Source organism: Agelaius phoeniceus, chromosome 16, assembly GCF_051311805.1.
Source record: "Agelaius phoeniceus isolate bAgePho1 chromosome 16, bAgePho1.hap1, whole genome shotgun sequence".
Lineage (NCBI taxonomy): Eukaryota > Metazoa > Chordata > Aves > Passeriformes > Icteridae > Agelaius > Agelaius phoeniceus.
In genome coordinates this window covers 8,174,827-8,199,067 of record NC_135280.1, presented here as the reverse complement: position 1 = coordinate 8,199,067, position 24,241 = coordinate 8,174,827, and the positions used below count along the sequence as shown (strand labels likewise).

At 39.0% G+C, this 24,241-nt stretch overlaps 1 protein-coding gene across 2 annotated transcripts in view; it reads right to left on the bottom strand.

The window, feature by feature from the left end:
• SMG1 (SMG1 nonsense mediated mRNA decay associated PI3K related kinase) overlaps nucleotides 1-24,241 on the bottom strand; it is a 62,386-nt gene that overhangs the window by 10,737 nt on the left and 27,408 nt on the right. For both annotated transcript variants that reach the window (XM_054643612.2, XM_077186690.1), the window contains 31 exons: nucleotides 23,855-24,054; nucleotides 23,416-23,612; nucleotides 22,592-22,759; nucleotides 21,653-21,807; nucleotides 19,860-20,005; nucleotides 18,994-19,195; nucleotides 17,971-18,080; nucleotides 17,428-17,575; nucleotides 16,890-17,049; nucleotides 16,163-16,283; nucleotides 15,345-15,593; nucleotides 14,766-15,050; nucleotides 13,623-13,767; nucleotides 13,213-13,351; nucleotides 12,691-12,921; nucleotides 12,421-12,598; nucleotides 11,649-11,810; nucleotides 11,157-11,374; nucleotides 10,833-10,987; nucleotides 9,696-9,918; nucleotides 8,520-8,766; nucleotides 7,714-7,943; nucleotides 6,911-7,159; nucleotides 6,393-6,531; nucleotides 6,196-6,305; nucleotides 5,383-5,601; nucleotides 4,760-4,950; nucleotides 3,977-4,149; nucleotides 3,352-3,631; nucleotides 1,494-1,766; nucleotides 681-915 (listed from right to left, as the gene is read on the bottom strand). In XM_054643612.2, the coding sequence (XP_054499587.2) occupies nucleotides 681-915; nucleotides 1,494-1,766; nucleotides 3,352-3,631; nucleotides 3,977-4,149; nucleotides 4,760-4,950; nucleotides 5,383-5,601; nucleotides 6,196-6,305; nucleotides 6,393-6,531; nucleotides 6,911-7,159; nucleotides 7,714-7,943; nucleotides 8,520-8,766; nucleotides 9,696-9,918; nucleotides 10,833-10,987; nucleotides 11,157-11,374; nucleotides 11,649-11,810; nucleotides 12,421-12,598; nucleotides 12,691-12,921; nucleotides 13,213-13,351; nucleotides 13,623-13,767; nucleotides 14,766-15,050; nucleotides 15,345-15,593; nucleotides 16,163-16,283; nucleotides 16,890-17,049; nucleotides 17,428-17,575; nucleotides 17,971-18,080; nucleotides 18,994-19,195; nucleotides 19,860-20,005; nucleotides 21,653-21,807; nucleotides 22,592-22,759; nucleotides 23,416-23,612; nucleotides 23,855-24,054 (5,938 nt within the window). The remainder of the gene's footprint in view (nucleotides 1-680; nucleotides 916-1,493; nucleotides 1,767-3,351; nucleotides 3,632-3,976; nucleotides 4,150-4,759; nucleotides 4,951-5,382; nucleotides 5,602-6,195; nucleotides 6,306-6,392; nucleotides 6,532-6,910; nucleotides 7,160-7,713; nucleotides 7,944-8,519; nucleotides 8,767-9,695; nucleotides 9,919-10,832; nucleotides 10,988-11,156; nucleotides 11,375-11,648; nucleotides 11,811-12,420; nucleotides 12,599-12,690; nucleotides 12,922-13,212; nucleotides 13,352-13,622; nucleotides 13,768-14,765; nucleotides 15,051-15,344; nucleotides 15,594-16,162; nucleotides 16,284-16,889; nucleotides 17,050-17,427; nucleotides 17,576-17,970; nucleotides 18,081-18,993; nucleotides 19,196-19,859; nucleotides 20,006-21,652; nucleotides 21,808-22,591; nucleotides 22,760-23,415; nucleotides 23,613-23,854; nucleotides 24,055-24,241) is intronic.

Here is a 24,241-nt window from a genome sequence, read left to right as displayed (position 1 = left end):
AGCTTGAGAGGAAAATATTTCTCAAATCAATGCAATGGAACCAAAAGCCTCAAAAATCTATTTAACCAGCCACAGTTTATAAAGCACTTTAGTCTTCAGCAGGTATTTCATTCAGACTGCCCTTCATGGGTTTTTTGTGTTTTATTAATGTGGAAACATTGTTGAACCACAAAATTATAAATGTACTTTTCTCCTACCCAAAATTGGAGACAGGGGCCTGTACAACAGGCCCTGTTTCTGAGTTTATTTGAAACTAATTTGATTCAGGTGAAAATAAGTAAAGTTTAGCAGGAGCAGAAAACAGAAAGAACACAGTTTGAAGAGTCTGGAAGTTGATCTGGACTGCCAGCAACAGAACAGAAAAATGAAAAGCAGACGTGAAGCTGGTGTGCCTATAAAGCTGATACCAAGGTCTTCCTCAGGGCTACTTACTTGACAGCAGTTTTTTGTAATTTCTTATGTATAGATCAAAAAGGTTTCTTTTAATCAATAAAAATGTAAATGACAGAAGCAAATGCCTGTTCAGCTCAATCAAATACAGCAATCAGGAGCAAGACTTATGAAAAAAATCTCAGCAGCATCATAAACAAACACTTAGCCCATTAAGAAAGAATCAATAATTAAGAATGACTTCACTGAAGCCTTGAAGGATGAGGGGAAAAGTAACATAAAAGAATCACCTGAAGTGAGATATATACTCCATTGGCTAAGTGAACAGCTTCTGATGCTTCCATGGGGTTGGGAATGTCCAAGTCCTGGGGTACAAGATGGCACTGCTTCAGCAGCTGCACGAGGCACGTGACATTGCCACTCATGCTGCAAAGCTCCTCCAGGAACCAGGCTCCATCTCTGGATGTCAAATCAACCAGCTGCTCTCCAGCACTGGACGCTGCACCTTCCATCATCAGGTTTCGCCTGGATGAACAGAGACACTTAGGCACGGTGCCTGCTGCCGCTCCCCTCACAGAATCCATCACTGATTGCTCCTGTGATGTGGCCTCTGCAAGAATCCGTGTCTCTTGAGCTGTTGTTTGAGTCCACCCTGACTAGCTATGGACCCTGACCCACACGGTCTTACATGGACAAAGCCAAGGACGAGAAACGCTCTTCTCCATGTGGGGACGAGTGTCCCGTTTATGGGCTTGGGAGAAGACACCTCAGGCTCTGGTGAGCTCCCAGGTGGAAAAGAGGGCGTGACCTTCTTGCAGGGGATCTTTATACCCGAGGCAATGGGGGCAGGGGAAGAGGACCTTAGCCAATGAGATACCATTGAGGAGGGGTGAGGGGAGGGGTAACCAGAGCCCAAACCACCAGGGGTATAGCAGAGGGGTGCATGAGGGAAAGACCACGTGATGGGAGAAGAGAAATAACAATCTACGTGACGTAACATACTCAGTACGAATTTCCAATCACCCAGTGCAAAACAACAACTAAATAAACTATTTAGTGCAATACAAGAGGCCTCCAGCAGGAACTTTCCCGAGGGAGCTCACCTGGTCAGGGCGCACAGAGCGGAGATGATGACGCTGGCCAGGCTGAGCGAGCCCTCCTCGCCGTTCTCGTGCAGGAACACTTTGATGCAGCGCTCGATCTCCTTGAGCTGCTCCTCGCACACGGGCACGGTGACGGCCTCCTGCTTGAGGCGCTCCACCTGCCGGATCAGCCGGCTGTTGATGTCGGCCGCGTAGCGCTGCAGCGTCATCTCCGTGGCCGTGATGAACTGGCACACGCTGGGCGCGGGCTGGGGCGCGTACTGCATCTCGTACCTGTGCAACACAAACACACGGACCACGTTTCCCCTCTCAGGTGGTAACAGATTGCTTTCTGCTCTGCAAGTACGAAAAACACTCCATGTTCTGTAGCCATGATATTTTCTGAAAAATCCCTTTGTCAGGATTTTTCTCCTGAGAAGCTGAGAGGCCTCAGAGGAAAAGAAAAACAATAATTATCTGCTGCTGCTGTGGACTGCAACAGGTGCATCTTTGATTGGTCTGATGTGGTTGTTTCTAATTGATGGCCAATCACAGTCCAGCTGTCTCAGACTGCCTGGTCAGTCACAAGATTTTATTATCATTCTATTCCTTTGCTTGCAAGCCTTCTGATGAAATCCTTTCTTCTATTCTTTTAGTATAGTTTTAATACAATAAATATATAATAAAATAATAAATCAGCCTTCTGAAACACAGAGTCAAGATTCTCGTCTCTTCCCTTGTCCTGGGACCCCTGTGAACACCACCACAATGTTCAAACTGTTCCTAAATCACCTACTGTGCCCAGTTCTGGGCCCCTCAGTTTAGGAAGGATGTTGAGATGCTTGAGCACATCAGAGGAGGGCAACAAGGCTGGTGAGGGGCTGGGAACACAAGCTGTATGAGGAACATTTGAAGGAGCTGGGGTTGTTTAGCCTGGAGAAGAGGAGGCTCAGAGGTGACCTTACTGCTCTCTACAGCTTCCTGAAGGGAGGCTGAGGACAGGTGGGGTCGGTCCTTCCACCAGGCAGCACTGACAGAACCAGAGGACACAGCCTCAAGCTACGTCAGGGAAGGGACAGGTTGGATATTAGGAAAAAATTTTTCACCAAAAGAATAATAAAGTCCTGGAATGCTCTTCCCAGAGAGGTGGTAGAATCATCATCTCTGGATGTATGTAAAAAAAAGACTGGCCATGGCACTTGGTGCTATAGTCTAATTGAGGTGTTAGGGCATAGGTTGGACTCTGATCTTAGAGGTCTCTTCCAACCTCCTTATTCTGTGATTCTTAACACTAAATACCACAAGAGGTTGATGACTCTCCTAATAATACTTATATAAGGTCCTAAAATGCACCATATTCCACACCTATTTGCAAGGACATAAGGCAACTGTCCTTGAAGCAAAGAATGAAAAGAAGATAAAAAGAAAGGAAAGAGATTTCAGAGGAAATGCTCAAATATAATCTAGATCTCTTAAGCCAAGCCATAATAATGTTGAAACAACTTGATTTAAGAAGAAAAAAAGAACCAGAAACTGCTTGAAAATCTACTAGATTTAAAAAAACCTTTCCTTATTGATTTTTAAATATTAGAAGTTTCTAAAACTCGAAATATCACTACTCTGAAGCCACAAAGGTTAATGCTCCATTTGATCATTACAGGACAATGTTACTTGATTTTCTTGTTGAAAAGATTAAATTCTGGAATGGTATTTTTAAAGCAGTTTTTCATATTCACTCCAAATTTCTAGAATTACAATTTAATGTTGGTTTGCTTTATACTTATATAGGTCCTTGCAAAAGTATTTCTTTAAATGATAAAATTAGGGTAGTAGCTTGAAAATTATGTTCTTTGAACAAGCCAATATTCTGTCAACTTACTTCCTAAAGATATCCTGACAACGCTCTATTGTCATGTTACAAATGAGCTCTTCCATCCAGGTTTTCCACTGCTCTATTCGGTGCTTCTGGAACACAGCTTTTGGATACTGCAGAGCTACTGTTGCATAGTTGTGCAATTGCTCCAGGCAGCCACGTAACACAGATCTTCTCTGCTGCAGAAAAGCACCAACCTCTCCTTCCAGCTGCTCACACTGGCTGATTAGATGTGCCTGGCCTGCATTTTGCAGAAATGCTGTTGCTGGGACATAACTTGGAGGACCTTTTAAGAAAGAAGGTTACAAATAAAGATATGTCTGAAAACACATTTTATACCATAAAATATTGAGCATTAACACCTTTTCAATTTTTTTTTTTAAACTTGTGATAAAGGAAGCATAGAAAATTCTTATTGAGAATTTTGAGCACAAGGTTAAGAGAATCTCATGCCCAGGTAGGATAAGACAGACAAGTTAAGTGCTCTCAATCATCCTTTGAAGCCCCTTTCTTTTAACTTACTACATACAGATCATTGCCTTTAAGTTAAAGGATACTCATAATGCCTCCTATATTAAACTCAAGTTATTTTCAAACCACTAAAACCACCCCCAGAAATACTATTTTGTACCTAGGTCCATTTGTGTGCTAATTTCTTGGAGCAGACTTGCAAGTTGTGTTGCCTCTAAATTACTGAAGGCAGTTTGGTAATGGGTTATCCACTGCTCAAACTCATTCAGCTTCACCTGGATGGCTTCCTGGACAGCTCTTTGTTGAGACTGCAACTGTGTGTGCTCAGAGTACCTGAATTATTGAAGCCACAGAATCAAGTAAGTACTACAAGAAAGAGAATACTTAACACTATAGAATACAGAACAATATTGAACAATACAACTGTTAACCAGGAAATGAACACGTTCTCATCAATCACATTAAACTAACAGTGTTGCATTATTAATTAATTCTGTTTTCCTACAAAATAATTAATGCCTCTGCCTATTCATGCAATTCTGAAATACTTGACTAATTTCAAATAACCTTCAAAAATAACTTAAAGAATTAGAAACTTAAAAGAAAATATTTTTGTGCTATTAATCAATAGCTCCCTTAAGTGGATTATAATGATGGGACACGACTTTCAGAACATTCCCTCTCTTGCCTTGAGGATCAAGTGTGGAACTTGGACTAGTACAAGTTATATTGATGGAGTATTAGGTGCAGGACATAAACAAGATTATTCAGTAGGAAAAGGTTTCAGTAGTTCTCCTGTACAAGGAGAGACCTGCTTACTGCAATAGTTTTTACCCAGCTATTCACTCATGTACAGATTCTAACATTTAACCCATAAGTACATTGCTAAAACACCATCTGTACTGGACTGTGAGACTTCTGACAATTCCTGGCTCCTCTGTACCTGTGCTGAAGTGTGTGGGAGGGATGATCCACTCCTTCTGCACCTTCCAGAAATTCGATCTCTTCCAGCAGTTTTCCTTGCAACTTTTCTACATCTGTTAACTGCTCCTGCAGGTTCAGGTACTCTTCTAAACTACTGTCCAGTTTTGGCAGCACAGCAAGCATTTCATCTCTGTTCTTAAACCAGTTAACCTGCAATCAAGACACAGATGTTACTGAACTGCACTAAATCAAACTGGCAGCAGAATGTAAGGATATGGCAGAACTTAACCCTTCAACAATGCCATTCATCTAGCACTGCTTCCAGTGCTACAACTGCCAAATCTTAACAGAGATTCTTTATTTAAACTGCTCTCTAAACCTCTATTGTTATTCTCCTAGCCCAGATTCAGGTAAAGCACTAAAACATGTTTTAGAATTAAGCATGCAGGAACTGAAAATTAAATACTTGCAAGTTCAATGTAAACACCTCCCTTCACATAAACTGCATTTATCACAATAAAATTCATGAACTGTTGCTGATATATGACCCTATCTTCCCCCATTCCCAAAATGCAAATAAACAAAATGAAAGTGCAGAGTCTACTTTGGTTTAAAAATAGAAAATTATTGTAGTAAACTCACCTTTATCTCGGCCACTCTTGAGGAAAAGAGACTCCGTGTAATATCCCTTTCCATTTCCCTTTTGCTCTGTTTGTTTTCAGCCTGCTGGCCACCACCACCATAGACAGCCCCAGCAAATCCTGCCTCTCCTCCAGCTGTCCAGTCCACCAGTGGATCATAAACAAAAGCCTCCAGCAGTGTAAGCAAAGTCTCTCTCCCACGCCGCATTATATGAAGGACCTGCATTGTATTTTAAACAGACTCGTTCTGTGTTATCCTTGCAGAATAGTGGAAACTTAAGAGGCAAAATACTGTACTTGAGTAGGTACAGAAATCCACAATGTATGCCTAACTACTACAGAGGCAGGAAGAACACCACAGTGGGAACAAATGCAGCTAAGCCTGTAGGAAGATCTAGCCTTCCACACAAACTCTATGCACAAGCCATAGACACTTAAGGAGGAAAAAATCTCCCTTCCTCAGAGCATTTTTCTTTTCAAAAACATATCTGTCATGCTTGTACAGGATGAGTCCCAAAGGAAGAGGGCAAGAAAAACATCTCAAAAAAATTCAGGAAAAACATAACATTTTACTCTACAACTAGGAGTCCCCCTTTCACCCTAAATTTTAGTTGTGCCACTACTTCCATGTGCATTTATCAGACAATCTCATGTTTCTTAAATACCTACCACAGGATATAGCTAAAGTAAGCCAAATTAAAATCACAGCAGAAAGATGAAGGCTCTATAAACCAGCAGCAGAATGTAAAATAGAAAAGTTCTAAGACAGTATTTGGCCAGTGATGGCCCTCAGTTTTCAAATCTCCAACCATACCTGCTCACAAGAAAGCCTGAACACCCCCTCCACTCCTGTCACTCCCAGGGCTGTCTCAATGTTGTGCGTCATCCGGAACGGAACCTTCTCTGGCACCCTAAGGCTCTTTCCTTTAAGATAAAAAATTAAGTTGCTTCTTTTAATTGCCAAGAAAGAAAACCTTTTATTTGAATAACATAGAGCATTTTTTAAATTACCTTTTTCAAAGCAAACATTATAATCTATGTGGACAACTTCTCCTGTAGTCATATCTATAAGAACATTATCCAGATGTCTGTCTCCAAGACCAATGATGTAGCCAACCATGGACATAACTGCAGTGGATCTTGCATACGACTTAAAAGAGAGTTTCAGGAAAAAATTATTTGTGGGAATCCTCTGCCAACACATTGGACTGACTACCATCTTAAAACATTATTTAAAGTGTAAGTGTAAAACAAATCAAGCCCAACTTATTCCAAGCAGTTTTCTACTTGTGTTTGATGGTATCTTACAAGAGTTTTCATTTTTTTGGCTGATAACTCTAGTATATTAACACAGACTTATCTGGTCTATACCCATTTTTAAATTCAATGGCACAACTGCCAATGTTTCCTCAAACTCACAGCAGCACCAGCTCTCCAAACTCACAAGTACCACAGCTCAGGCATTTGGTGCCCCTCATCCCATTAAAACCACAGCCTCTCCTATGTAAAATACAGCTGTTGTAACTCACCTGTGTAACTCTCCACCACTCATCTGGTGTGGTACAGGATGACCAGAGCTCCTTGGCAAGGAGATTCGGGGGAGTTGCTTCCATCAGCTCCTCCAGAACAGCCCTCATGACATTCAAGGGCCAGTCACGACGCGACACGTCGAGACTAAGCCCGACTGCCTTTAAAGCAGGTCCAATTTTACTGTAGTAAAGTTCACTGGGTCTAGGAACTATTCCAGGGTTCTGAGGGGTCTGGTAAGAGTCCTGGGCCTAGAAGAGATGAAAAATGGTAGTTGATGTATTAGCACAGAAAAAAAAAAAATCCCAAATTCAGTTTTGGTGAGAATGAAATATGAAATCAATGCTTTAACTGAGCATGACTTCTTCAGCTCAAAGACTGCTTTCAAAATTCAGTAGTTAAGGTCTAAATAGATTGAAAACACATTGTTTTGGCCTAATTCTATTCTCAAAGTAGATCTCATAAATATAACTGCAAAAACTGTATTTAGAATGAAATGAGTAAACAAGATATAGAACTAAAATGATTTCAACCAAGGTTAATTCCATTTGTAAAAAACAGTTCTCTTGAACTATCATGCCAGAAGAGCATTTTTATGTTACATACTGCAATTATATCTAAATAACAGACATGCAATTTTACTGACTTCAGGTGAAGTCTCAAGATACATGAATACACAGAACCCTCCTGCATTATTATCAACAAAACAATCCTTGTAAGGCCATGTGCCTTAGAATCACAAAGCAAATCAAAACAAGCATTTCTCCTCTGCCTTGTTCCACTTGGCACAGAGCAGAGCTGTTACCTTTTGTGCCTGCAGAGCAGCTTCCCGCTGCTGCCAGCGCTTGTACAGCCCAAACAGAGGTGTGGCTCCATCCACCCACTGGATGAGGCCTGACCTTGTCCCCAGGGGTGTCACTGAGTAGTGCCTCGCGTGGAACCGCGGCGTCTCCTGCCGGTTGATCGTGGCAAACATGGTGTTCACAATGGATAAGAACTGCATGATCCTCTCATCTAGGTGCAAGTCTTCCAAACCTACAAGAAATTTGTTTAAAAATTAGCTTCTAGATAAAAAAAAATTCTCCTAAAGCCCAAAATTTAGTATTTTCTTAAACCTACTACATGTCAGACTATGAATGTCTTTATAATATGTAGATTAAGGATGAGTTGTTTGGCCTAAAGCAAAGTGTTTACATGCTATTTACCTACCAGTTTATGCCAGCTTGCTGTGTGAGCAGTACACACAATCCTTACAACATAACAAATAGGCCTTTCCCTTGAAGGCAAAACAAGAAGTCTCTAAAGTTGTCTTTTAGGGGCTACATTAAGCTTCTGGAAAATTGCATCCAGCTAATCCTATCAACATCCAAGCAGAACATTGCTTCTGATGAAAGAAGGGATTTGACTTACAGTTTCACATGGCAAAATTCCTTGAAAAATATCTGGTGACATGAGAGGTAGGGAAGAGAGAGCAAATGCTTCAAACTCCTCTTTCTCTCTACCATTCAGGCAAATAAAACTAGAGTTGCACCACACAATCTTCCTAATTTTAATACAGTCTAATTTATAACAAGAGACAGTACCTGGTATGAGAAAAATTCTATTACTTACCTTTGAACAGGTAGGGATAGTTCTTCCCATCTGAACCCAGGAAAAGCAGCTTTTTAGGTTTGGTTTTGGTGGGCAGGATGGTGATGGTGCTGCCCACACTGTGGATGGTGACTGTGTCCCTGGTGGACACCTCTCCAGGAAGTGCTATTTCAGTGTTCATCATGGCAGCCAGCCAAGGACTGATTTCTTCAAGCCGTAAGAGGTAACTGGCCCGTTTCTGTGCTCTTTGCTGCAAGCTCAGCATTACCTATTCCAAAGAAAGTTTTTTCTTTTAGGTTGACATTCACCTTAACAGTTAGCAGTAAGAACAAAAACACCATCAAACCACACTTAATGGTGGTCATCTTCCAGAAAACAAAGGTTTTTCCTAAACTCCTTTGCACCCTTGCCATGCTGTTAATCCAGACAGTTCAGGATGAAGATTACAAAAATTAAACAACATCCTCTCCCTGTGCAGTGACAAGAAGCAAAATCACAACACATCATGCTCTTCAAGATGTTTGCTCCTGTATTTACAAATATCTGAGCTATGGTTAAAGGCAGCAGCATTCAGCAACCTCCTGTTTATATACGTGAACGCTTGTCTGTATTACAAAGCTGAAGAGGAAGCACAAGTAAAAAAAGGTCTATTTGCATGTAAAACCTCTGTTCTGGTTTTAAAACACTGGGCTGGCTCTGGAGAGACAAGTGAATATTTTGTTTCTCTTAAAACCCATAAACTAGGAGAAGATGACATAACTGACAAAGGACCTCTGGGAAGGGTCCATCATTTGGAAGTTGCTGCACAGCCCAATGACTATGCTTAGATAAAGAGAATTAACTTGTTAAAAGTTAAAATCAACTAATCTCAAATACCAGAGTTTCAGAAAGACAGTATTTAAAAGAAAGAAAGCCCTCTGCTTCCAAAGCTGACAGCATCCCACACAGAAGAAGCCGCAAGATTTGAAAAATGTAATTTCAATGGGTAGAAATGCGTTAACAGACAATCAATAGGACTGGCTAGAGGCAAAAATTATGGTGTTTTAGTGCCCAGCTTGCCTCTGCTGACTGCTAAGACAAAATTTTAGGCTGCAATTTTGATATGATAAGAGAACAGCAAGAGGAGATGGTCAAGCACATGGTGCAGCAAGAGCAGCAAGTGTCTCTACATTGTACTCTTCCTCTTGCATGTAATACCTCTTTAAATGGGAGCCAGCTGCTTCCAGGTTTAGCAGGATTCAAAGGATTCTTAAGCTTCTCTAGTGCATTTTCAATTGCATCTCCATAGTTATCCTGAAACCATTTCTCATGAGGAGTTTCTGCAGGAGCTGCAGTGATGCTCCTCACGTGCTCCAGAGCAAACACAATGGGCTTCATCAGAGCTGTGTGCTTCTCACGCATGATTGCTATTTTCTCCTCTCTGTTATAAAAAACACACAAAAACCTCTTCTTAATGCCATAAAACCAAGTTCTCATAAGGACAGCATTAAACAATAACAGACATTGAAGAACTCACAAAAATAATTACTTCTCTAAAATGAGGTCTTCAGTTATGATCATATTAAAATGAAGAGTATTTCATTCCACATTGAGTAAGTGTTCCTCTGAACCACACTTTAAAAAAAAAACCATTTGAAATGCATTGCTCACCACCAGAAACCCTGATTAGAAGCTCTGAGCAGAAATCACTTTAAGCAACTGATTTCCTTTATTAAAGGACCTTTTTACTACTACTTGTTGAGGATGCACCACACTATAAAGAAGAAGAGACATTCAAATCATTCCATTCTCCCATTCCATGTCAGTCCCGACTACAGAAAATGAGAGGCATTCTTAAGCTTAGCCAGGTGCTCAGTGAATGGATCTGCTCTTCCACTACTCTGTTCACAGGAGAACCCAGGTGAGGGAGAAAGACAGACTTGCTCAACACTGAAAACTAAAATCTGATTAAGACATTCTTGTTTACTCCAAACATCTGCATTTACAGTGATGTCTAAATAGATTAAGCATGTTGAACCGTGTATACTCATTTCATCTGACTTGGAAATGGAGAACTAAAGGATCTCATCATCCACAATACAATATACATTGGGTTCTAACATGGTATTACTAAAGAAATCACAACATGGATTCACAGCTAGACTGTTTCTCCCATTTGACTGGAGAAGTAGCTGTAGCATAAAATGTTCCTGAAATAAGGCCCCAGGCTTACAAAGCAGCTGCTGGGATAGTATGGATTCAGGAACAACACCACTGCTGATTCATTTGACTGTTTACTTCCCCAGAAATAACCATTTGTTATGATTCTCCCCTGTATTACTGAAACAGACATACTTCCGTAGAGTGTTGTTATTTTGGACCCTCTTGACTTCATCTTCCAGCTGCTGAATCCGTCTGAGGACGTACATGTGCTGCTGCAGGAGAACTCCCAGCCACAGCTCATCCCAGAGAACTGTAACCCTGCGCAGCTCAGCCACAAGCATCTGAACCTGGAGAAAGCAAGAGTCACTTTTCAAAAGAACTAAAATTCAGATTTGTTTCAGTACATGAACAAGTTGGAAAAAAGACAGAGACACAGAAAACTTTCAGTAGGCCAAGACACATAAATTATGTATTTGTGGTTCAAGCACTGAAGCAACATACATTTGAATTATTTACCTGCAATACCATTGTTGGATTTGCAGCAGAGAGTTTCTCCACAATTTTGCTGTAGCAGTCTTGCATCATTGCTTGGTCTTCATTTAATCCAGCTTTTGTATCATCTTTACTACTTTCCTGGGAAGCTGGAGTGCTCCCTCCATCACATTCACCACCCAACAGTTCTTCTCCTTGTATATTACCAAGCAAAGTAGGGATGGCAGAAGGCAGCTTGTTTCCTGAATTAAAACCAGATGATAAAATATTAGCTACACTAAGATGTGTCACTCCATAGTTTATTTAGCATCAGGTCCCCATTAAGTATTGGTGAAGTGTAAGAAAAATTTTCAAAATCTGGTAAATCAGATTAAGGATATCAGTGAGTTCCCATACCAAAAATATTCTTAAGATCAAAACTGAGAAAACAAAAACACCACCTCAGCATCATCCTACCCAGTAAATAAAAATATAGTAGCTTAAGTTTATTTGAAGGCTTTTTCCTTTTCTCCATACCTGAAGTCTGGGATTCACTGCTAAGTGAAATGGTTCCCACTATTGCAGGATAGAGGATGAGATGAGGAGAATCCTGAGCAACTCGACAGAGCAAGTTGCAAATGCTCTGACGTACGTACACCTCTGGGTGATTCAGGCGAGAGAAAAGCTGGGGAATAATTCCTGCAGAAAGAGGAAAAGCCAATTCACTTCATTCCTCTTCAAATGAGATAGAATTTTATTTTTAAAAGCATGCCATTATTTTTGCATAGGGAGAATGTAGATCAAAGAAGAACAAATTTACCAATTTACAGAAAAGTCCAAAACAAAGAGCAATTTTACAATAGGTGGCCTCCTCCTCTTTGCCTCCCACACTAACACTATAACCTTTGAGGGGAAGTCCCTGAACAACCAGAACCTGCAGTGTAGTGAAAAACAACTAATTCTGAAACTTGTAGCTTTAGTCACACATCTTTCTCAACTATAACTAGAAAAAACCCATCTCATTTGTTTTTTAGAGTCATGTGATGCAATACTTCACAAACCACATCCCCTTTCTCCTTTCTATGTCTTCAAGTGGGGTAAGGAGGGGATCAAAATCTGTGCTACTTATCTACTTCACAATCAGAGTGTGAGGCAGACTTTAACATCTTCAGTGACATCATTTAGTAAAAGACAGGGTCTCCTTTCCTCACACTTAAACAAAAATTTTATCAAAGTGCAATAAACAGCTTTCTGCATTTAGAGAAAATGTCTCCAAATCAATTTTAACAGCTAGATAACATATGCTTACCTCTCCAAGGAGCAGTAGGTGTAGTTTCTAGCCCATGCTCTAGATACTGTCTAAGCTCTCCAGCATGCTTCACAAGCAAGCGTAACAGTCTCAGGGTTGCCATGACAATTACATCATCTGTGCTTTGCTCAGAGGTGTTTCTTAAGTGCAGTCTGGGATCTTCTTCATCAAGTGGAACCTTGAAACACAGAAATACTCCTCTAAATTAAGTATATAGCTCATATCCTCATTTAAAAAACTTTGTAACTTGGTTTCCACATCAACACTAACCTGCCCAGCATTGAGTTTGAGGAAAGTAAAGTAAGCACTGCAGGACAGTTTATAGAGACTGAAGATTCTGTCTACAACTTTCCTCCAGACTTTAATTAATCCTTCTGTTGCATTTTCATCAAGATCTGAAAGCCAGGGACAACTTGTTAATAACTGACGCCATATCACATCCACCATATCATCTTCTTCATTGTCCTCATTTTCAGTGATTTGTAGAGTCATATCTTCATCCTAAATGCAAATAAAGGGAAAGCAGGTTTGATTAAGTCCTCCAATAATTCCTACACGCAATCTTAGCTCCTAGGTCAGTTTTTGCCTAGCAGCTCATGCAACTGCATTACTTGATCAGACTACCACAGTTCATCCAACAGGTGGATTACCACATAGCTAACAGATGGTTTCTTGTACTGTCTGAATTTTAACTTTAAGACATGTACAAGAGTTAACATGAACTGCAAGAAGAGGGAAATAAGGTTCATGCTGAAGCTGAACATTTTTTCACACAAACAAATCTACACTTACTTGAATGCCAGCTGGCCGACACACTGCCTGCCCAAGAATGCCATAGATTTTCTCTTTGTCCTCCTCTGTGATGTTGTCTGGGAGCAAGTTCTGAACCTCGGATTTCTCCCGGGGCAGCAGCCGAACACCTTCTCCCTGACTGTAACAGTTAATGAATTATTGATCCCCATTACATGAGTATTTGTGGACCTACTGCAAGTCTATCTATAAAACTTTCGAAGGAAGAAATCATGTTTATCTCAGAATTAAGTTAGCTTTGTTTTACAAAGGCAACCAACCAGGAGAAAATTCATTTCTCTGCTCACGGCAAACTTCAGACCACATACAACAGCAATCATAAATACACAGATAAGGTTTATCTTAAGAAAACCAATTGTACTGTACAAATTCAAGCACTAGGCTGTATTTACCTGGCATTATCAACTACTTTGCGGCCCCATCTATAAGCCCAGCTAGCCAGGGCTGCCCAGGACTTGGCTACTTCAGGTGCCTGTACTGAAGACAAGTGATAGAGCTGGCCCAAGATGAAGTCTGGTTCTCCAACTCCAATGTTTACTGTGATGGGAGAAATAGAGTAATATGTGTTACAGTGTAAAACCTACTTAGGCCTTCCTTAGCACAGAAAATAACACCAAAAATTAGGGGTATACAGTATTTTTTTAGTAAAATTAATACCCAACAGTGCAAAATTTTCCAAAATGCAATTATTTTTCAGTTCTGACACAGCTTCAAAATAAAGCCTAGTTTCCATTTGCCAACAAGCACTGCTGACACTCTACAATTCCTTCCTCTCTCACAGAGAGGTGGAACTGAGGGAAGGAACTCATGGCCTCCAAAGGAGCACAGTGCTTCAGAGAGAAGATTTCTATGAAGTACCCAGGGCACTGTGGTTGTGTTTATTTGTGTATATTTATGTTCTTCGCCATCAAGTCAGAAAGCACCTACTGTTTAACATCCACCAACAGCTCTACAATAATTCTGACTCTGCATGAGAGGAATGAAATTATTTATGAAATCCAAGTTTAAAGAAACACAGAATTTATCTTAACATTTAAAGAAAAGTCTGCTGGAAATTAGGAATGAGAACACATTCTGCAGCAACAGAAAAGTGTTCAGATTAATTACAGATTAAAGATAATGAAAAATCCTAAAGTATTTTTCACACTTATGGGGGCCTTCATAACATAAATCCTCTCCATGCTTAAACCTGAAAGATCTAACTCAAACTTTAGCAAATACACAAGCTGAAAGCAAACACACACAGGGCAATAACTGATATCCTCAAAACAAAATAAACATATCCCAGTTTCTTTCTCAGGCCACCATTACTTGAATGGGAAAAATGTGACAGAAATATGAAATATGTTTGGGTGTTTGGGTTTTTTAACTGTGTATAGTTACCTTTTGCACAAAATACACACCCCTCACACATGTATTAGGAAAACAAATACATGAGTGATGGAGCACTTAGTCTTCATCAATATAACTGATGTTATCCCTCACTATATTTATCAGTAACTAATTTTAAAAAAGAACAATGAGAACAAACATACCTGTAGATTCACTTTCAATCCTGGGATACTCATCTTCCAGTGTATTAACAGCTGGCAGCTCAATCAAATTATATATGTTTTTAGACAAGGTAGACAGGCCACTGTGATTCTGCTGCTGTTGAGCTCTATATACTTGTTTCAACTGTCCTGAGATCTCTTTCCATTCTGCTTGAATCCATTTAGCCAGTGTGAGAATAGATTTAGCAACTGCATATTCAGCTTTGGCAGATTTGCAGAAAGATATGGCACAAGAACTCAGCATTTCCATGGCATGTGTTGACTGACCTGCATATCATGGAAAGCAGGTTTTCAGTACACTGCTATTATTTAAAACAATTCTGAAATTCAGCACACTCATATACAACTTGTAGCAATATATTTTTACAGAATTTTTACAGAAAATTCTCTTTTGAAGAATGACAAGCATGAAAAAAACTTGTGAAAACACTTTCCGACAGACAACAGCTAATGGGATGAAATCAGTTCCTAGTGATAGTGCCCTACTGTCACTTCTTCAAGGTGAGGAGAATTAGCCTGGTTATAAGGAAAAAAGTCAAGTCACTACAATGTAACACTCACCTGCTGTGTATAACAACTTTGTTTTCTCAATATCAAGTTCAGGACCCCATTTTTCATCTATCTGACCTGGTGCAGACAATTTTTTGAAGTGCTGGACTAGGTCCTGTGCAGTGGTGGTTTTCCCCAGCTGCACCTCGCTGCACTGGGCCAGCAGCCGCGTAGCCAGGGCGATGTTTCCTCGCTTCCGCGCAAACTTGGCTGCTGTTAAGCCCAGTTCCATTAGATGGCTTTTAATTGGGACTGTTGGTTCTGAAGAAGAGATCAAGACATTGTAAACCAAAGTATTCAACCACTGTCTGACACACAGAGAATTTCTGCCCAATATATAGTGTACATGGGCATCAGTAAAAATTGCTTCAGAGATTTAGATGACTTCATTTCTGCCTAGAATATTTATACACCCCATGTCAAACATAAATTACATCCATAGATTATCAGCTGGGCAAAAGATTTTTTCCCACTATAACCATTCTTCTCAGCTAATAAGCCTACTTTTCCCCTGACAGAACTTTCTTTCTCCCGTTACTTCTTATCAAAGTGCACATTTAAATGGCTTTCATGACTGTGTGTGAAGACTCATTATTCATAATGTTGAAATGTTCAAAAGTGAAAGCAGTTAAAATATGAAATGATGAGCAAGTAAGGGGTTATTAGGAGAGGAGTATACAACTACTAAACACTTCAGAATGTTGTTTTTCTTTTTGAAACTGTCTACATCACAGAACTAATCAAGACAATGACTAGTAAAACAAGACACTTGAAGACAAGTTCAAATTCTGCATTTGCTTTTCACAACACCATCATGAGAGCTTACACACCTTTAAGCTTTTCCATCAGTTGATTCTGGTACACTGTGTACCTCAGGGCATGCATCCATGGCCTTACATCGTGCTGCTTGCATGACCTCAACGCTTCATTGAAGAGAGGTATAAGACAGTCCTGCAAGAGGCACAGTTGTCTTGAGAGACAACTTTACTACCATGCATTTCCATTAATTAAAAACAAAGACCATCTTTAGAGCAAACAAACATTCTTATTTATATTGGTAACCGCACTTTATCGCTAAGAGAAATATGTTTTATGTTTGATTTTGAGAGGAGGACACTAAGAACTGTTGTCTTCTGAACAATGGGATTAGAAATTACATCTAGAACATGCATAGTGGTTGAAGTCTGACATTCAGTTCTTAAATGCTGAAGTGATTTTTTATTAGAATATTTTTAAGTTGTTTTGAAAGTAAATAAAGTGCATGTTACAATGTATTCAGAGAAGAAATACCAACATTCTAAAAGGCAACTATAAATAACAGTTCAAAAATACTCTAAGTGTAATTGAAAGAGAGGTATATTTATAACTATAGAGAGAAGTCCAATTGAGATGTAAACTTATAAAAACTTGGGTCAAGGCACATTAGAAAACTAAATGAGGTCTTTTGACAGTACGATTACCATCAAAACAATTAATGCATGCTTTACATTCAATACTCCACAGTATGACATGGCAAAAGACACTACCCCAATTTAGGTTCTAAACACACAGAATTACCTCTGATGTCAGCCTATTGCATACAGTGTTTTCCAAAGCAGAAGAACAGTACAACTGAAGAGTGCTCAACACTGGCAAAGACTGAGACACGGTGAGCGTGGAAAGCCTCAAAGGCCCAATAGCAATGCGGGAGGTTTGCTTCAGGTACTTGATAAGATTTCTGAAATTAAAGGATCAGGACAGTCATTTTTCTTAGCTAGACTGTAAGAGTAAATAATGATATCAAAATTACTGAAGAAAAAACAAAATCAGTAACAAAATCAGTATCTTTAAAAGGATGGTGAGAAAGTGTTGCAATATCATACAAGTTATGTTACAATACTTTATTATTAAGCTGACACAGAAGTACTTTACCAACTCAAGTACTTTATAAACTAAATGAATTCCATGTTAAACAATCTTATTTTTCCTCAGTAAGCTTATAACTCACAACAGCTAGAACTGCCATGGATGCTGGAGCTTTACACAAAGTTATGTTTAACAAACTAGAACAGGTTTTCACAGTTTTCACATTAATTCATAGCACATTTCAACTTACTCAGATATTGACTGCCACTTTTGCTCCTGTTCTATGTGGTTTACAGCTGTTGCCAGACATACTGAACTTCTCAAAAGCTGTACTTCAACTGCTTTTTGAAGTTCTCTTGGATCAGGACTTAGCATATTAGGAAGGAGCTTCTTCATGTCTACATGGAGATTAAACAATTGAAACCAACTAGAACTGCCAAATTGTATCATGTTTCACCATCTGATAATGCATTTTTCACAGTAAGGAAGTTAGGAAAAAAACCCCTCTCTTTTAAAAATATATTTTATATGTGTATGCATTCATAATATTCTATTATGCATATTCATCACAGATTACTTATAAACAGTCACAATAACTCCAGAAAACACACTTGCATCAATGTTTGGATGCCCACTGCCAATCATTCTGAAGCTTGATTCATAAGGGTTATGGTCAGTCCACTGAACACAGCAAACTGCATTCAGAAGTTTCAGTCTGTCATTTATACAAACAGATACACAAAGAAATATTTACTTTTGCATTTGAAGTAAATGTTAATTTATGTATTTATACCTATTTTTTCTTTGGATCCCCCTGCAAGCAGGTTGATATTTTCTCCTGGTAATAATTCTAGTTGTTCAATGCATTCAGTAAGTTGTCCAGACTCAAAGCTGCTCAAAGATCTGCAATTCAACATTTATAGTTTTATTTTCATAGTTCTTACTTCACTCCAGTTGCCAATTATATCACACAGCAAAAAGAAAAGACTCAAGAGTAACTCCAAATCCTACAGAGCGCTTATGATTAATTCTAACCAAAATCTCAATTATCACATACATCAATAAAGGCACTAGTTCTGCACCAAATGAATGAATGCAGTACCAAAGGGAAGGAAGAGCCTCTTTGTCTGACAGAAGCTGTCACCTTTTCAGACCTACAGATTTTATTTCACTGGTCCCTTTCTGTGCTTTTATTTTCAAGTCAAGAAATTTCAGCCAAAAGGATTTTACTATGTTGACCACAATCATGCAGGAGTGGAAAGCAATCAAGTTGTCAAATAAAAAGAAACTATCAAACTTTGAAGATCTACTCAATGTCACAAGAATTTTTTAATGAACTAGAAAAATATCAAAAGTTCAGGAAATAAATACAAAAGCTACAATTCTAAATTTCATTTTAAAAAAGAAACAAAATTAAGAAACTCAGCAGCCAAGACCACTTCCTTTCCTATACTTTTTCCATTAAATTAAGATATTTTTAAGAACATGAGATATATTTAAGTTGTGCAAAAGGATTCATCTTCTGCTGAGTAAAGCAGAATAAATTTGCTATCTTTTTTTCTTCAATGAAAGATCTTTTTCTTGAATACTAAGCAGCCTCAGCAGCCAGAAAGCTGCAGTAGCTATTTAGAACGATGTTATCTCTTCATCTGTAAATGCCATGGCCAAGTTTTCACCCTCCCAAGAACACACCTCTCTTCTTTGTATGCCTCTATTAGAAACTGACATCCAATTTTAAATCCATTAAAACTTTAATATTTCAGTTGTAAAACAATGAACTCTTAGGTACTGTTGAAAAAATGAATTATACCCTTACTTTATGTAGTTAAAATCTGCTTTCAGGTTGATTGAGGTATTACTATTGCTTTTCTTCAGTTCATGGACCATGTTTTGCCACTCCTGAACAGCAGACCAGTCAGCAATGGAAATGTAACATTCACATGCTTTGTTACCCAGGTAGTTTATCACTTCAGGTGAAGATTCACTTGGCTTAGTCAGAACAGTTTTTCTAGTTTCTCCTATGGAATGAAAAAATTTTACATAAACACGCACTTAAATATCTATTTTCAAACAGCAGTTCTATTACTCAAACATTATTTCTGTATCTTTTGTCAAGAAAAACTATTAATTAAAAAAAATCGAAGTTACACAACTTTAACAGGATTCTTCCACTGACACTTCTTCTAAGGGAAAAGAGAACCTTTTCAGATGAGGTTTTGAAAAAAAATTAGTTTATATCTGTAAAGGAGCATCAAAACAGAAAAACAGAACAACTAAATTGGGAACAAGGGAGGTTCATTTTCAAAGATGAAACAGAATACTGCAACCAAGTCTTAGAAGTTAAAAATCTCTGAGTAACTAGTGCACTTATGATACAATTATGTCATAAACACTAAGGTTTAAGTTATGATGATCTAAAATAAACTAGATTTAAATTAGTAAGTTACAAAATATTTTACCTATTACCTTTAGTTTCATTCAGCTAGACCTCAGTACTGCAAACCCTCCTATCTACACATAATAGTGGTTTCAAGGGCATTAAGTGGTTCAGTTTAACTGCAGACAGAAACAGCTTTTCAGATTTCAGAGTCAGACATTACCATGGCTGTATCACTGAATGTTCATATTTTATGCACACATTTACACAGATGTATTTCTCTTAAAAAGAAAACAAATACTGACCATTCAAGGAATGCTTTGGGCTGGCATTGTTCACACTGTTGGAATTGGCCAACTTCAGAACAGTCTTGTCAAAACCTGTTATACAGCAATCCACCCCAGTCATGGAGCAGAGGTGCTCCTGGTACTCTGCAGTTGCTTTTTCAAACCTAAAACAGTTCAATATTTCAGTCAGCATCTTAAAGAACCAGGTTGGGTTTTTGGTTTTTTTGTAAATAAACTAGATTTTGAGCATTATTTTACTCCAATACTCATATCACCTTCAGCAAAAGAAAGGGATTAAGATAGGATATGAGGTTGCTAGCTGAATTTCCAGGTTATGGCATTTGATAAAAGCTTGTCCATAAAAGTTTTAATGTAAACTTCAGATCAAGTAGAGAAAGAAAGAAAGAAGGAAAGGAAGGAAGGAAGGAAGGAAAGGAAGGAAGGAAAGGAAGGAAAGGAAAGGAAGGAAAGAAGGAAGGAAAGAAGGAAAGGAAAGGAAAGAAGGAAAGGAAAGGAAAGGAAAGGAAAGGAAAGGAAAGGAAAGGAAGGAAGGAAGGAAGGAAGGAAGGAAGGAAGGAAGGAAGGAAGGAAGGAAGGAAGGAAGGAAGGAAGGAAGGAAGGAAGGAAGGAAGGAAGGAAGGAAGGAAGGAAGGAAGGAAGGAAGGAAGGAAGGAAGGAAGGAAGGAAGGAAGGAAGGAAGGAAGGAAGGAAGGAAGGAAGGAAGGAAGGAAGGAAGGAAGGAAGGAAGGAAGGAAGGAAGGAAGGAAGGAAGGAAGGAAGGAAGGAAGGAAGGAAGGAAGGAAGGAAGGAAGGAAGGAAGGAAGGAAGGAAGGAAGGAAGGAAGGAAGGAAGGAAGGAAGGAAGGAAGGAAGGAAGGAAGGAAGGAAGGAAGGAAGGAAGGAAGGAAGGAAGGAAGGAAGGAAGGAAGGAAGGAAGGAAGGAAGGAAGGAAGGAAGGAAGGAAGGAAGGAAGGAAGGAAGGAAGGAAGGAAGGAAGGAAGGAAGGAAGGAAGGAAGGAAGGAAGGAAGGAAAGAAGGAAAGAAGGAAGGAAGGAAAGAAGGAAAGAAGGAAAGAAGGAAAGAAGGAAAGAAGGAAAGAAGGAAAGAAGGAAAGAAGGAAAGAAGGAAAGAAGGAAAGAAGGAAAGAAGGAAAGAAGGAAAGAAGGAAAGAAGGAAAGAAGGAAAGAAGGAAAGAAGGAAAGAAGGAAAGAAGGAAAGAAGGAAAGAAGGAAAGAAGGAAAGAAGGAAAGAAGGAAAGAAGGAAAGAAGGAAAGAAGGAAAGAAGGAAAGAAGGAAAGAAGGAAAGAAGGAAAGAAGGAAAGAAGGAAAGAAGGAAAGAAGGAAAGAAGGAAAGAAGGAAAGAAGGAAAGAAGGAAAGAAGGAAAGAAGGAAAGAAGGAAAGAAGGAAAGAAGGAAAGAAGGAAAGAAGGAAAGAAGGAAAGAAGGAAAGAAAGAAAGAAAGAAAGAAAGAAAGAAAGAAAGAAAGAAAGAAAGAAAGAAAGAAAGAAAGAAAGAAAGAAAGAAAGAAAGAAAGAAAGAAAGAAAAGAAAGAAAAGAAAGAAAAGAAAGAAAAGAAAGAAAAGAAAGAAATGAGTTTTATATTTGACTGTCACAATTTTCATCTGAATGAGTAGAGCTGAATACTGATTAAATACATACTACATCTCTGAAAAGATTCACTGAGTACAATTGACATGGAAATTCATCAGCAGCCTTGACTCATGCCACAGTTTAAAAGACTCAGAAGCAGAACTTTCCCTAGAAGGAAAAAACTTCCAAGTTTGTAGCATGCAATAATTGATGAAAACTTACCGTCCTTCTGCTTGCTGAGCTACAGAATTGATCCAGGAGAGGCTCTTCCCAACTACAGCAGAAGACCAGACAGCAATACCCTGAATAGCTTCAGGACAGTGAAGCTCACATAATGCTTCTACCAGCATCATAATTGTCACTTCCAATTCATTTCCCTAAATGCAAACCAAAAGCATTATTTAACAAAAGTCATCTAATGCATGAGCCCCCTGTCTGTGGGTGAATCCTCAGAAACAGTGAAGCAGTATTTCACTATACACATCTACAAGTGCTCTGATATCCATCCCCTGCACTGCTTTTGGAAGAGCAGGGGAGCCAAGGGAAGAGTTTGTGCTGTGAACTCACAGCCTGAACACCAATGGTGAGCAGTCACTGTGTGGTGGCTTTGTACCTGTATGATCATTTCTAAGGGAGCACAAAGTAACAAAGAGCTATCAAACCACCTTTGGTAAAACATTTAAGCAAATCAAGTCAAGTACTGAAGAAACTATTCAACCCTTTCAAGAAGGCTTTAACTACTTTATCCTTCCATCCCACCCTTGAACTTAGCTGCTGCTAGTTAGAGGAAGGGTACTCCCATGACACAACCCTCAGGTAAGCAAACCATCACACTACCACAAGCATGGGATGGCCTCACACTAATGCAGCACCAGTTTCACAAGGTTTCCACTAAATTGGAAATTGCTCAATTAAAAATGTGAATTAACTGTAGCATTCGTTCCTGTGTAGTATTTGACCACATGTGCTCAGTACATCCTAAATTCCAATCCACAGTATCACAACCACAACAAAAACACACAAATTAAAAATGTGGCTTTAAAGAACTCATTCTTTTACATACCACTTGGTTTAGTAACTACTGGTTGCCTTAGCTTACTTCTTTTAGAATATCATAGTGAACATTTCTGCAGTAGTCCACAGAGTTTGAAAAGAGAGTACCTGAGTGATACTATTATTAGTTTTCATTTCTGTGAGTAAATCAAATCCATGCCTGACTGTCACAGCAGGCTGGCCAGCCAGCAATCCAACTCTCATGATGGACAGTCTAATCCGTGTCAGCCAGTCCTGGCACGTCTGGCGATTGGTGTAAAAGAACGTCCTGATAACCTTCAGAGACAGGAAAGGAGTCTCACAACAACATTCCTCTGCACAAACCCAAACAGTTAAGTGCTTAAGATTGATATCAAAGGCAGGAAGATTTATTTTCTCCATTCTTCAATTAATCATTCATTTTATTAATGTAAATGGTCTGAAATCACATGTAGCATGCAACTGGCCAGGCACACTGGCAGGCCAGAAGTTTTAATATGAACTAACTATAAATCATCTATCAGTGTCACATCAAAGTCTGGTAATTGAGCAGTTTATTTCAACAGTGAAGAATGTTTTGCACTTAGAAATACACAATGGGGTATGTTGCTTATAAATAATTACTACACTCCCCAAAAAGCAATTAAAGCTTTAAATAACTGTGTTACTTTATAATAGGGCTGCTGACAATCTACAAATAAGTAACTGCTACAAATCAGAGGTACTACAATCTTGCTGGATTTGTACCACTATGCAAGCTGATACTCCAGAAACAAAGCCTGGTCTAACCTGTTCTGTAGGATTATGCCAAAGTTAAAGCCAGAGTTTTTTAAGAGTCTCAAACTTTGAGAAGTTTTTTTTGGAATTCCATTGCTAAGAACTGAACAATCCTGAAAACACTGTTCATTCACCATACTGTTCCAAGCAACATCAGCACTGCAAGACAGACAAACCTTGGGTGGAGAGGTAAGGGCATTGGCACATCCTTCATATGCATTGTACATCAATTTCTCCAAGTTCTCCAAATACTGCAGAAGAAGAACAAGCCTGAGCTGATTGCTACTGTGTCCTTCATCATTGTCTGCAGTAGTCCACTGGCTGACATCTTGATCAGGGTTTAATGTGTGGGCTGCAAGGCTCCTAATAATACCTGCACATTTTAGCAAAACATGGGAAAAAAGAGTTACCAAATGGTATTGTATTTAAACGTGCAAAGGATAGCAATGCTAGCTCTCAAAATCTACCACAAGTTAACAGTAATTATGCAGCATCTTTAAAATCTATAAGCACTGAAAAATAAATCCATTGTGCCTCTTGCCTTAGACATGAACGCCTTTGCCTCACAACCTTACCAAAAAATCTCATCAAAATAAAGTGTATTTTTTACTTTACCTTCAATTGTTTGAAATGTATCTTGGGCTCTCCCCAGAGGAGTTCGTAGCTTTGAGAGAACAGTGAACTGAGCTGCCTCCCAGACAGCCCATTGCCAGAGCACAGCATCAGTCTTCAACAGGTTCCTAGGGATGGCTGGCTGATCTCTCTTATCTAGCCTTTGACAGCTGTAGAATAACCTTTCCAACCAATTATCCTTCCTGAAAGAAAACATCCGTGCATTGACAAGTTTATACTGTACACATTTCATCTCCCTCTTGTTCACAAACAGATCTCTCCCAAAATTAACTTCCAAGCAGCAATGTATAGAGGAAAATATGCCAAAAGTTGTGTATGTAAGATGTTTATAAATATTTAAGAGTATAAAAAAAGTTTGAAATTAAAGCA